The sequence below is a fragment of the Heptranchias perlo genome, chromosome 15 (genome assembly GCF_035084215.1).
Source record: "Heptranchias perlo isolate sHepPer1 chromosome 15, sHepPer1.hap1, whole genome shotgun sequence".
NCBI classification, from domain to species: Eukaryota; Metazoa; Chordata; class Chondrichthyes; order Hexanchiformes; family Hexanchidae; genus Heptranchias; species Heptranchias perlo.
In genome coordinates, this window is record NC_090339.1 from 56,415,692 (window position 1) to 56,430,345 (window position 14,654).

The 14,654-nt window shown below is 42.5% G+C and overlaps 1 protein-coding gene across 1 annotated transcript in view; it reads right to left on the reverse strand.

The window, feature by feature from the left end:
• The window catches only part of LOC137333128 (E3 ubiquitin-protein ligase RNF128), a 116,950-nt gene extending 115,661 nt beyond the window's left edge, over window positions 1-1,289 (reverse strand). The window contains exon 1 of the mRNA XM_067997291.1: window positions 487-1,289. Within this exon, the coding sequence (XP_067853392.1) occupies window positions 487-919 (433 nt within the window). The 5' untranslated portion in view covers window positions 920-1,289. The remainder of the gene's footprint in view (window positions 1-486) is intronic.
• Window positions 1,290-14,654: the final 13,365 nt, after the last annotated feature.

Below are 14,654 nucleotides of genomic sequence, written 5' to 3' on the forward strand. Positions count from 1 at the left end.
TTTGAACAGGGGTTTAACATATCCGGTAAGCCTATAAAGGGATTATGTAGCAAAGTCGGTTAAATGGAGTTGAGGTGCAGATCATCCATGGTCTAAATGAGTGGTGGAGCAGGCTCGAGGGGCTGAGCGGTCCCTATGTTCCAGGAAGAATGGTACCAAGGTGCCCAAGGATGAGCAGTGCCTGTGGAATCACACTCCATTGAGGAGTCAACCATTTCAGGGGGGGAAGAGAGGGGAGAAAATTGATAGGTAAAGGAGGAAAACAAAGAAAAGTGCAAGAATCTAATCTTGGGATTTAGATGATCACAATAAACAACTTGAGTTCACATCATCTCACATACCCCTCAGGTAGATTACTGCCCTTGCACCCCAACAGTCATTTACATCAAAATTAAGATGGAATTGTTCAGCATTGTGAGCTGTGCATTAATGTTAAATACTCTTAAAGCATTTGTATCAATATTATTCAAGTGACTTTGCTCTTACCATAATGGACAAAGGCGTCAGTTCTGTTGCCTTTTCTTGCTTCGTTAAAGATCACAACAGCATCAGCCCCACTTTTCATTGCATTCTGAATCTTTAGTGCGAAAGTACAATTCCCCCTTTCTACTAAAGCTATCCAGGGTGAGCCCATGGCACTGAAGTCAATGTTTTCATCGCAGGCGAAAGCATCTTCAGAACTTGGGATCCCAATCACCCCTCGGGCTCCTTTGACTGGCGAGTTGTCACCATAAATACCCGGTACATAGCTTGTAACAGTACTGTTGGTAGCTGGAGAAATGTTGGTCACATTGACAATGGCTGTTGTTCGCAAATCCACTCTGGCCATTGTCTGGAAAATAATAGCAATAAATAACAGCCACAATGAGCTTTGGGTGCAGTCGAAACCCTTCATCTTCACTTTCCGGTTCAGGAGCATTAACTTTTCAAGCCAGACTTCAGTATTTTTTTCTATTAAAAAAAAGTTGTTAAGCACTGAGTGGCAAACAGATGGAGGAAAGTTGTAATCATCAGGCAGCACACACAGAGCTAACGCATAACTTGTATGCTACGTCTGTCACTCTTTTTTTGTAATTGAGACTGCCCTGCACTCATGCACTCAGCATTGTTTGCGAAGCAGTTGCTCAGGGGCGTCCGCTCACTTCTTCTTATCTCTGGACTTTGATCCTGGTCCAAAGGTAGTTAGTTAGTTATTGGTTTTGGAAATGAACACAGCCACAGTCATTTGGATTGATCCATAATGAACCTCCTTTTTCACAAAAGCTTTCTTGCAGCTTAGCGTTTCAAAAGGAGGTTTCAGTTACACATAGGAGAGATGGTGAGGATGGATTACAGAGGCGCTGTACGAAAAGTGCTCCGATAGGTTCTTTCCACTGCTGCACGTACAAACAAGTTCGCAACCAGGAACCCAGTGCAGCCGAGTAACACTTCCTAGTTAGATGGACGATTTAATTTGTAACCAGATAGTACCAAGTGTAATGCAAACCTCTGCCGTCTCGATTCAACCCCAATACATTTTCAAAGCACATTTATAATTATTTATGGAGGAGAGCCAATGGAAACAAACAAGCATTGAAGTTCATTGGTAAAGCTAATCTCAAGGCTGTTTCTCGGCTTCCTTTATTTTGGTTCAACTAAAATAAAACCTGCAGAAATAATTCTTCATTTCATTGGACTTCATCCAGTTGAAACACAAGTATTATAAATAGAATTATAAAATGCACGGGAGGCAGATAATAAATCAATCGGTGTCGGTGGTGGAAATGGAAATGGTCAAGAAGTAGCTGCTACATCTAGCACTGGTGAACTGGACCTCTGATTTGATGGTGCAGTGCATACCAAAATAGTTCGAAGATTGTATGTGCACAGGTCATCAGTATTCCATTTCAACTGAAAACATAAATTTATCTAATGTTTTTAAAATCGATGACCTCTGAAGACTTGCCTCAAAAGCTAATCTATTCCATTTGAGTTAACAGTGAAGAAAGAACTTCCATTTATAAAAGCACTCTCTCTCAGTAATGTCCCAAAGCACTTCTCTTCCAATAAATTAAGTGCCATGACTGTTGTTATATAGATGAATGTGGCAGTCATTTTATGTGTAGCAAGGTCTCACAAACCACAATTGGATAAATGACTGGTTGGTCTATTTTTGGAGATGTTGCTTAAGGGATGAACATTGGCCAGGACGGCTCCCTGCTCTTCTCCGAACAGTCCCATGAAACCTTTAACATCCACCTGAACTATTAGAAAAGGCACATGGTGCTTGGTTTCAAGTCTCACTCAAAGAATGGTGTCTCCAAAAATGCAGCACTCCTTTTAGTACTGCACTGAAGTATAAGCCAAGATTATTGAGAGGGTCTTGTCACATTTGGGGATTTGTTCTGACTTTTTTTTTACTGAAAGGATTTGAAAAAATAGGGTTACATTTAGGGTTGGCATTTTAAAGCAAAGTGTATTTACACAATGATGCACTGCAGCGACTCGCCAAGACTTCTTCGACGGCACCTTCCAAACCCGTGACCTCTACCACCTATAAGGACAAGGTCAAAATCCTGGAACTCCCTACCTAACAGCACTGTGAGAGTATCTACATCACACGGACTGCAGCGGTTCAAGAAGGTGGCTCACCACCACCTTCTCAAGGGCAATTATGGATGGGCAATAAATGCTGGCTTTGCCAGCAATGCCCACATCCCATGAATGAATAAAAAAACACAAGTTAAAATACAGGCGCTGAGATGAAAAGCTAATGATTTAGGCTTTGATGTTGTTTCCTGAAAGATCGTAAACGATAAGCAATTTGTTAGCGAGCCTCAGAAATCAATAAACAACTTACATCCGTTGTGTTGGGAAGTCCCTGGACCCCAACGTCCAGCAGGGGTTGTCTGGGGTAAGCCCCTCCTCTTTTGGTTGTGAATACAGGGGGATAAAAAGTCAGAGGCAGAGACAGAGGTCAGTCAGGTTTTTGAAACAGAAAACTGCGAGGGCAAGCTTTTATTAGGCTCGGAAGGAGAATGCAAGAGGTTAGCTAAAGTTATTTTGTTTAAGTCAAGCAAATTGACCCATTAATGAGGGGAGGAGTAACGTATTCATTTGTTTTTTTTATTGACTTTCCATTGACTTCAAGGGAAATAAAAACCAGGAGAGATATAAAACGGGCTGTCAACTTGCTATCACCCATTTTACAGTATCACGCAAAGTCAAAATCTAACCCACTGTGTTAGGTATTTATTTGTATTCTTTCCCTTTCTGTTTTAGTATTTATATTTTTATAGCTGGGATCAGTGTCTCCTCTCTGTGGTGGTGGTAAATTTAATTTTGAGGCCTTAATCTTTTTGCAGCCACTGTTGTTTCAGACTTACAGTTATAGTCCTCCAACTTTGACCTCTTGCACATCTCCCCCGGCCGTGCCTTCAGCTGTCCACCCCATAAGATCTGGAATTTTCTCCCTAAATCTCTCTGCCTTTCCACCTCCTTCTCCTCCTTTAAGACCCTCGGTAAAAATTATCTCTTCAAGCTTTCAGTCACCCCTCCTAATGTCTCCTTTTTTGGCTTGGTGTCAATTTTTGTCCACATTTCTGCCTTGGGACCTTTCGTCTACGACAAAGGCACTATATCATCAATGCTAGTTGTTGTAAATTCCCCCAAAGTGCTTTGCGTAGAATGAATTACACTGTGCAGTTGCTGTAAGAAGTGTGAAGGCAAAAATAGTTCGTAAATATTTTCCGCGCGAGTCATTCAGTGTTCCTATCCAAGGGAGATTGCCATTAGTGTCGAACACAAAAAAATCAGTTAAAACTCATTTAATCTTCGAAATTAGACCCATTTCACATAGGACTCTTCAAGCCAGAAAATACTTTCATTCCATCAGTCTGACCTTGACTTGAACCCAGGAGCCAGTGATGAAAACACTGTTCTATCCAGACTTGTCTACATTTTCTTTACTTTTCTGTTTCATGTCATTTATTTTGTCACATGGATTATTAAAGACTTATATTTGAAATGACATCAGCTTTTGTTTACCTATCTCTAGGTAAGAGGACAACATCAAATCGAGCAGAATCAAACCGCAGCTGCAAGGCTTCAAATGGAATCCAAAAACAAATACACCTCTGTTAAAAATAAAAATATAAACAGAAAAATAGATCTAGACAAAAGAAATCAATGCTCGAGGACAAAGACGGAAAGAAATAATCTCTCCACTGCATTTTCTGACATGCTGCTCTTTTTGATATAAGTATGCATTACTTATGGATATCTGATTAAAGATGCATTTAACATGGTTTTACTTTGCACAAGGAGCTTTACAATAGTAATGAAGTTGAGGAGATGGCTCTCGAAACTATAACTCACTATGTAAACACATGTGCTGTGCTTAGTTTGGCCGAGTCATTTTTACATAACTTCTATCTGGAACCATAGGCCTAGAAGTCCGTTTCGGGCGGTTCTCAGGCGCCAAATTGACGCAGGGAACGATCCCTGCGCCTGAAGAGAGAGGCCCGAGAATCATGAGAAATTGCTCCTCGGGCCCCATCTAAATAATTGCAGCAAGCTGCCGGCACCTGTCCAGACCCCACAGGCAGATCGCTCAACTGAAGAAGTGAATTTCAGGCCGCTGGCAGGGCCTATGCGGATGAGGCCTGGGAGTTAAAATCACCAGGACCTCACAGTTCGCTGTCTGCCTTGGTCCCCGGCCCACACCCACGACTTCTGGTTGGGAAGTAAAATCGGGAGCTTCAGTCTCTGGGCCTCCACAGCCCAAAGGGCATCATTCGACAGTAATGTAGCTTTTTAATTTTCTTCATCGTCACTGAATGTTTGCGCAGGTGAAACTTAATAGCAGTAAAGTGACACGTCATCAAAATGTGGAAAGCATTTTGTTCGGTTCAACAAATCCACTCTGGGAATTAAAGGTAAAAAAAACAACTGAGTGTACTCGAGAAACACGATGCAGAGAAACACAGTGGTTTCAAAAAAAACCCCACAACAGTTGTTATCATCAACTGAGGCAGTTCTTTTTCAGATATTATGAACTATTTAACTCCTTCAATTGAATGCCTTCATATGCTCTATTCAATCACATCAAGACAGCCAGATTAGAATTCACATTGACTGATGGACAGGTTATTTAAATTTATAGTCTGCCCAAAGAAAATAAACTAGTCATGTAATACAAGCCAATCTTTTTTAATAAGACGATTTCAAATGCTGCTAAACTGATATGTATAGAAGGTACTTCAGGATTCTGTCAATTGAAGTCAATGGAAATTAAAATTGGGAGTGATGTACAAAAGGCAGATGAATCGATATGGCCCGTTTTATTCTATCTTATAAACTTCGATCAGATCACCCCTAGAAAATAAAAAAAAAATAAAAAAAGAAAGAAGAAAATTATAAGATATTAAGGGGAATGGATAGGGTGGATAGAGAGAAACTATTTCCACTGGTTGGGGATTCTAGGAGTAGGGGGCACAGTCTAAAAATTAGAGCCAGACCTTTCAGGAGTGAGATTTCTACACACAAAGGGTGGTAGAAGTTTGGAACTCTCTTCCGCAAACGGCAATTGATACTAGCTCAATTGCTAAATTTAAATCTGAGATAGATAGCTTTTTGGCAACCAAAGGTATTAAGGGACATGGGCCAAAGGCAGGTATACGGAGTTAGATCACAGATCAGCCATGATCTTATCAAATGGCAGAGCAGGCACAAGGGGCTGAATGGCCTACTCCTGTTCCTATGTTCCGATCACCCAAAGTCAAAATTACCCCCAGAATGTAAATGGAACCTGATAGATCACAAGATAATTTTGGATGAGGAAGGCCCATTCAGCCCATCTAAATTCATTCATTGGGAGAGATCCTAATGTTTCCCCATTGTAGCATCCAACTGTTCCTCAAATGTTTCCAGGATTTATGCCTCCACTACTCTACCTTGGAGTTTATCCTTTGTAGAATTTCCCAAAATCAGTCCTAAAATTCCTGCTTTCAGTTCTAAAATGACCTTTTACTGGTTTGAACCTGTGCCCCTCCACCCCCCACCATGGTTCTGCTGCCATGGTTTAATTTAAAGTAATATTCTGAGTTAAACTTTTCTTTACCTTTAACAATCCTCCACACCGCTATAACATCACCTCTGGGGCGTCTCCTTTCCAGGATGAAAAGGCCCAAATTTCTATCTTCATAACTCAGACCCCTGACACCGGGGAACTGCCCTGAGGCTCTTCACTTCACAGCCTCCAGCACTTGAATGTCTTTCTTGTTTCTTGGCGACCAAAACTGGGTGAAGTACTCAAAGGTGCAATCTGACAAGCGCACAGTAACAGTTGATCATAACAACAGTGACTACACTTCAAAAATACTTCATTGACTGTAAAGCGCTTTGGGACTTCCTGTGGTCGTGAAAGGCATTTTATAAATACAAGTCTTTATTTCTTTCTGCCTCCTTATATTCTAATGTGTTGACTATGATCAACATTCTAGAGCCTTTGTTGATTGTTGCTCTGCAATTGATCAAACAAGTTTAATGTTGAATCTACTAAGGCCCCCTAGGTTTTTTTTCAGCTTCCTCCTTAGCTATTTCAACATCATTCATGGAGTACACATGTGGTCCAGTTTTCCTTCCTTGGCTGTATTAAATATGCCAGTGCTTTGCCCACTCATATATCTTGTCCAACTCTCCACTGCTCTTCCTACTTTGGGACAATCTTCCAATCTGACCACTTTGCATTGAGTTTCTGAATCCAAGTCATTGAGGTAGATGAGAAACCGCAGTGGTCCCAACATCGAGCCCCATGGCACCCCACTCAGTGCTTCCCCCAACTCTGACAGAACTGTTGTAATGAGAACCTTTTGTTTTCTACCCTTGAGCCAGTTTTTAAATTTATACCCAGGGTTTATCTTGGATCCCCACAGCTTTGAGTTCAATTAATAGCCTTTCATGTGGAACTTTTAGCAAAAGGTTTTTGGAATAATCATCTCTATTACTCAGTGATGATTGAATTTTACTTTCAGTAGGAAGAAATAGGGAATAATAATTATGGGATTAATCGATAGTGTGTACACCAGTAAAACATATTGCACCAGCACACACTGTAGATTCAGAGCACTCCCTTCCTCTTGGTACGAGTACAGTTCTTCACATACAGGCCTATGGGACTTTCAAACCAAGGTACAAATAGAAATATTCATGAGTAAAACAATATTGGGGCAGAAATCGCTCATAAAATAATGAAGAGCTCAACAGCGCTTGGCTCTTGGATCAAAAAATCTGGAACTTGCTCTGACTGATTCGACGGCGATATGACAGCTTCGAATTAAAGGGCCATCGCACGCTGCAATCAGAGAAATCATTGAAAAAGTGCAAACTTGCTTATCTGCCCAGCTGGAAAGTAACTAATTACACCATCATAAAGTTACACTTAAAAATACAGGTCTAAACTAAGTTTTAACAGCGCGGTTAGTCTTAATAACTAAAAATTAATCTGTAAAAACGTGGAGTCTCATTACTTCTTATTTCAATGGTTCTTGGTCAATACATTTTTTTAAAATTAAAAATTTTTTTTTTTACTTTTCCCTTCTGTCTTTTATATAATTCAGTTATTTCTTACGCTTTCTTTCTTCGCTGTCTATAACTGTTTTAACATTGATTTAAAATGTTGTAACTTTCACTTCCTGGTTTAACGCTCCAAGCCTGCAGAGACAGTGAACGCAGCATGTCAAAAATGCTGCGATCTGATTGGTCGAGGGGAGAGATCGATCCTCTCGCTTCTCCCAGGGTCCGAGCGTCGCTTGAACTGACGCTGGGCTCTTCTCCGCTTCCTATTCGAGGGAGCGGCTGACGAAAAGACCGCGGTAAGTTAGGATAAATCTATCGAGTGGCAAGGAGTATAGGTTCACCGCTCCGAGCAATTTCTACTCCATCATAATTGGAAAACCAGTTAGAAAATAAAAATGTAGCTTTTATTCTCAGTCCAGTAGTTGAGCATATCTTTCATAAGTGATTTAAGCTGAGCTGGAGTAAATGTTTGGATTATTTGTATTTCCACTGATTGGCTGCTGTGCACGTTGATCACAGCAAGCCAAACTTCTTTTTAGTTCAGTTGAAAATTCAGTTAAAAAATTGTTCTAAGTGATTTTTGTTTGTTTGTAGAAATTTATGTTGATTAAAGATGACATCAGTTGGCAAACTTACCAATAGTTCACTAAATGGTTTAAAGCAGAAATATAAAAACAGGAACTGGTTGATGACGGGGAAAGTGGTCAGAAGTAGCTGATAGTCATTCGCCTGGGCCACATCCCCCACGAGATTGCCAGACCCTGCCCCCCCCCCCACCCCAAATCCAAGCAACCCCTTAATACTGTCAGATTCTGAGCACCCTAATGCTCCCAAATGGCCACCCAGGTCCTCCTGGACCCAAAGATATCACCCAACTCTTTGGTCCTAGGACTCAGTTTGTACTCAAAAATCCCTAGATACATTCCCAGTGCTCCCAGATCCCAATTCAGCCTCCAATACCCCCAGACCCTTGGACCTCTCTCCCCAATGCTCTCAGATTCCATGACATAAGTAAAACAATTGTAATGGAAAAATAATGGGACTTTAGACATATCTCCAGGTTTCCACCTGAGGGTATTAAAATAGGTGAGGAAATTGCAGATGCGTAAATCATAATTTTCCAAAGCTCTCCAGATTCAAGAATTGAACATTGGCTCCTGGTCCAGCAATGCTTCGATTTTAAAATTCTCATTCTTGTTTTCAAATCCATCCTTGGCCTTGTTCCTCCCTACCTCTGTAACATCCTCAGGGCCTACAACCCTCCGAGATCTCTGTGCTCCTCCAATTAAGGCCTCTTGCGCATCCCTGATTTTATTCGCTCCTAGGCCCTAAGCTCTGGAATTTCCTCCCTAAACCTCTCCACCTCACTTCTCCTTTAAGACGCTCCTTAAAACTTACCTCTTTGACCAAGCTTCTGGTCACCTGTCCAAATGTCTCCTTATGTGGCTCGGTGTAAAATTATGTTTGATAATTGCTCCTGTGAAGCACCTTGGGATGTTTTACTACGTTAAAGGCGTTATATAAATGCAAGTAATTGTTGCCTTTGAATTGGAAAATTGCATATGTCATTCTGCCTCTGACTCACCTTGAGCAGTGCCAGGGAGATCTGCTAGTAATATATTAAAAGTCTTGTGCATAGCATTAAAAGTCACACCTACTCCCTGCCACGTTTGTAGCTGTGACACTTCAGTGTATTTTCTAACTCACCATGAGCAAAGCTGGGGAGACCAGCTGGTATGCATATATATCCAGATATACTATGTTGCAAAATCTATATTTTTAAACATGCTAGTTTACACTTAGTGAACTGAAACTGAAGACTGTATTACAACTGCGTTCTGCAACAACTCATCTGTTCTCAGTGAGACGACTGAGTTGGTGAATCTTACCAGGTTCTTTCATTTTATCCTTAGTTTTAAAAGTAATCATGTCATGGCTTCAAGTTAATTTGGAACTCAGGAATTATTGAAGGAAAAGCAAGGAAGGAGGTAGAGTTGCATACAGAATATAATGAGTGGAAGTAGCTCATCCTCAATCAATGTCAAAGACCTTGTGCTCTGTCAGTGTATGAAGAATGCTGCTTACACAAGGGAATGCAATAGGATAGACATCCATGACAATGTTTCTTCAACCTCACCTAATATAAAATACATTCTTTTTCTCCTGCAATCCTTAGGACTTCCTAGGCCTTGCATGGTACCCACGAGTAGCGGGGCAGGAAATCTGCTCATGTGTTTCTGCCAATGTTGCTTTCAAGCTTGTTGATAGCATATCTGTGGACAGAGTTATACTGGCCTTGTGAATGTCTGCGCTGTTTGAGCACCGACCGGTCTCATTGACCGGTGCCATCGATATTCACGGGAGAGCCAGCAGAGGCCTGCTTTTTCCATATCTCCAATGTCTGCTCTTGGGGCCCATGAAAAATGCTATTTGAAGCCTGAAGCTCACCTGCTTTATATTATAGCGTGCTGTCAGTGGTGGGGGTTCTGCATGCCCGCCACTGGTGGCCCAACATTAATGTAATTACTGGACCATTGCAGCACTTTTACTGTTAAGAATAAAAATGGTGTGTAATAAATGTTCACACCAAACTGCTGGCTGTTTCTTTTCTTTAAAATACACCACTCATGAGTAGAGTTGGTCACTGAGGAAATTATAAAACTTGGGACCACTCTATGTTTGTATGGCACAGAATCACATTAGGAATCCACTTAACCACTGTTGAGACATGGCAAGGAAGGAGTTAAGTTGAAAATGAGTAGAAAGGACAGTTGGGAAATATGATAACGTGTGTGTGATTAAATTAGCAGCTTGAAAACTCATTTACCACAGGCCAAAACTGGGAGTGGCTGGGCCTGTTGTGGGCAACACAAACAGAAAAGAGGGTGATGCACCATATAAGGCAAAGCACAAACTTATAACCAATCATGGAGTTAAGGGAAATAAGCGGGAGATTTGAATGTATAAAAAGGGATGATTCGATTAAAGTGATGGTACTGTCCAGGCTTGATTGTATCCTGCTTATCACACTGTAACACTGAAATAAAGGGCAAGATAAGAAACAAGGACCGAGTCTGCCTATTATTTTACCTGACGGATTTAACTTCAACCACTGAACAGAGGAGATCCCATGTTTAGTCTTTGTTTGGACACTCACATTGGACTTTTGGGTTGTGTGTTTGATGTACACACATATGGAAGCTCAGAGCTATGAAGAGAGAGACTGCATTACTGTACTAAATTTTATACCTCATTTATAAAAAGAAACGTGAGCTGAACGAATGGCATATTGTAAAAGCTCGACGACGATAACCTTTACCCTTGACAATTGTAAACAATTTTACAACACCAAGTTATAGTCCAACAAATTTATTTTAAATTCCACAAGCTTTCGGAGGCTTCCTCCTTCCTCAGGTGATCGGTGTGGAAATGAAATTTTCGAATCCTTCGCATTTGAAAATCACAGAACAATGCCTGGTGATTACTGCCCGTTGCCAAGCCAATCACAGTGAGCAGACAGAAAGGTGTCACCTAAAAGGCCACCGAATATACAAACCCCCCCAAAAAAAGAGAAGGAAGACAGTCAATGACCCGTTATATTAAAAACAGATAACATTTGTTCGCTGGTGGGGTTACGTGTAGTGTGACATGAACCCAAGATCCCGGTTGAGGCCGTCCTCATGGGTGCGGAACTTGGCTATCAATTTCTGCTCGACGATTTTGCGTTGTCGTGTGTCTCGAAGGCGTCCTTGGAGTATGCTGACCCGAAGGTCGGTGGCTGAATGTCCATGACTGCTGAAGTGTTCCCCGACAGGGAGAGAACCCTCCTGTTTGGCGATTGTTGCGCGGTGTCCGTTCATCCGTTGTCGCAGCGTCTGCATGGTCTCGCCAATGTACCATGCTCTGGGGCATCCTTTCCTGCAATGTATGAGGTAGACAACGTTGGCCGAGTCACAGGAGTATGAACCGTGCACCTGGTGGGTGGTGTCCTCTCGTGTGATGGTGGTATCTGTGTCGATGATCTGGCATGTCTTGCAGAGGTTACCGTGGCAGGGTTGTGTGGTGTCGTGGATGCTGTTCTCCTGAAAGCTGGGTAATTTGCTGCGAACGATGGTTTGTTTGAGGTTGGGTGGCTGTTTAAATGCGAGTAGTGGAGGTGTGGGGATGGCTATAGCGAGGTGTTCGTCATCATTGATGACATGTTGAAGGCTGCGGAGAACATGGCGTAGTTTCTCCGCTCCGGGGAAGTACTGGACGACGAAGGGTACTCTGTTGGTTGCGTCCCGTGTTAGTCTACTGAGGAGGTCTACGCGATTTTTCGCTGTGGCCCGTCGGAACTGTCGATCGATGAGTCGAGCATCATATCCCGTTCTTACTAGGGCGTCTTTCAGCGTCTGTAGGTGTCCATCGCGTTCCTCCTCGTCTGAGCAGACCCTGTGTATTCGCAGGGCCTGTCCATAGGGGATGGCCTCTTTGACGTGGTTAGGATGGAAGCTGGAAAAGTGGAGCATTGTGAGGTTGTCCGTGGGCTAGCGGTAGAGTGAGGTGCTGAGGTGCCCGTCTTTGATGGAGATTCGTGTGTCCAAGAAAGAAACTGATTCTGAGGAGTAGTCCATGGTGAGCTTGATGGTGGGATGGAACTTGTCGATGTTATCGTGTAGTCTCCTTAGTGATTCCTCACCGTGGGTCCATAGAAAGAAAATGTCGTCGGTGTATCTGGTGTATAGTGTTGGTTGGAGGTCCTGTGCAGTGAAGAAGTCCTGCTCGAACTTGTGTATGAAAATGTTGGCGTATTGGGGTGCGAATTTGGTCCCCATGGCTGTTCCGTGTACAGAGTACCCTTCGTCGTCCAGTACTTCCCCGGAGCGGAGAAACTACGCCATGTTCTCCGCAGCCTTCAACATGTTATCAATGATGACGAACACCTCGCTATGGCCATCCCCACACCTACACTACTCGCATTTAAACAGCCACCCAACCTCAAACAAACCATCGTTCGCAGCAAATTACCCAGCTTTCAGGAGAACAGCGTCCACGACACCACACAACCCTGCCACGGTAACCTCTGCAAGACATGCCAGATCATCGACACAGACACCACCATCACACGAGAGGACACCACCCACCAGGTGCACGGTTCATACTCCTGTGACTCGGCCAACGTTGTCTACCTCATACATTGCAGGAAAGGATGCCCCAGAGCATGGTACATTGGCGAGACCATGCAGACGCTGCGACAACGGATGAACGGACACCGCGCAACAATCGCCAAACAGGAGGGTTCTCTCCCTGTCGGGGAACACTTCAGCAGTCATGGACATTCAGCCACCGACCTTCGGGTCAGCATACTCCAAGGACGCCTTCGAGACACACGACAACGCAAAATCGTCGAGCAGAAATTGATAGCCAAGTTCCGCACCCATGAGGACGGCCTCAACCGGGATCTTGGGTTCATGTCACACTACACGTAACCCCACCAGCGAACAAATGTTATCTGTTTTTAATATAACGGGTCATTGACTGTCTTCCTTCTCTTTTTTTGGGGGGGTTTGTATATTCGGTGGCCTTTTAGGTGACACCTTTCTGTCTGCTCACTGTGATTGGCTTGGCAACGGGCAGTAATCACCAGGCATTGTTCTGTGATTTTCAAATGCGAAGGATTCGAAAATTTTATTTCCACACAGTTCACCTGTGGAAGGAGGAAGCCTCCGAAAGCTTATGGAATTTAAAATAAATTTGTTGGACTATAACTTGGTGTTGTAAAATTGTTTACAATTGTCAACCCCAGTCCATCACCGGCATCTCCACATCATCTTTACCCTTGAAACATTGACCATTCTCAACTTTTGTGTTTGGCTGTAATTGATTTTGCTCCAAAATTCACTCATTGAGAACAGGCTGTTCTTTAAGAAGGTGAAACATAGCAAAGTCACTTCAAACTACTGCAGATAAACCCAAACTTGATTATAAGTAAATCAGTTTCAACTTAATGAGGAGTTATATACCCACACACTGTAATGCCATGTTTTACATTTAATCAGATGTCAGATTTAGTATAATTAAAATAAAATTCAACATCCATATTCCTCCCTTCTCCTTAAATGGCTTGATTAATAGTCGAGGCCACTGTCAGACTCAATAATGTCCAATGTGTACTTGCAACTGAGAAGCTGGATTGATCTAAAACAGATTAAACCAACCGCTGGCTGATTGCCAGTGTAAGCTTTGCAATGCGCGCATACCAAATCAGTCTTGATTTCAAGTAACTGCAACTTTGCCTGGGCCAGATCTCGTCCTGGAACCAATTCAGAGGCAGCGCACTTTACAGACTCATTGCATTCATGGCCAGTCTCCAGTGTGTCACTCCTTTAAACTGCCTCATCGTCAACCCAAGTCAATCGCCAATTCCCCTCCCCCTCCCTCCACTCCAAGTTTGCTTTTCTATCCTGAAGGGATGCTGCACTTCACCCCAGGCTAGTGGACATTTGTGAACCTAGACAGCAGGTGTGCACAAGCTATTCCTTCATACAAGCGTCAAAGTCCAGCTGATCCTGATGTCTAATGGCGTTTTACAGCAGGGGTCACTGGATAGTGTGGACATCTGTTAGTCTGTGTCAGGGATCGAACTCTATGTTTGTATGACACAGAATCACGTTAGCAATGCACTTAACCACTGAACAGAGCAGATCCCTATTTAGTTTTTGTGTGGGCAGATTCACGTTGGACTTGTCATACACACATACACAAGCTCAGAGCTATGAAGACAGAGACCGGATTACAGTAATAAATTTTACACCTCACTGATAAAAATAAACAATGAGCTGAATGAATATATCATTTTATTGGCCACTATAAATACCTCAAGTTTGTTTTTGTAAAAAACTGTTTTGGTGCAAGACAGAAAGTCAAAGATGGCAATACATCTTCTAGATTTGCTTTTCCATAGCTGTAAACAGCGGTGATCAAAAAAACATGACAATTGCCAGCCTGTTAAGGTGAAGCTCTCTCATGTCATCAATCACACTTACTGGAACTAGGCTTTTCAAAACAACGCAAGATATTTGAAAATAAGTGGGTTTTTTCTTTAAAAAGCATGA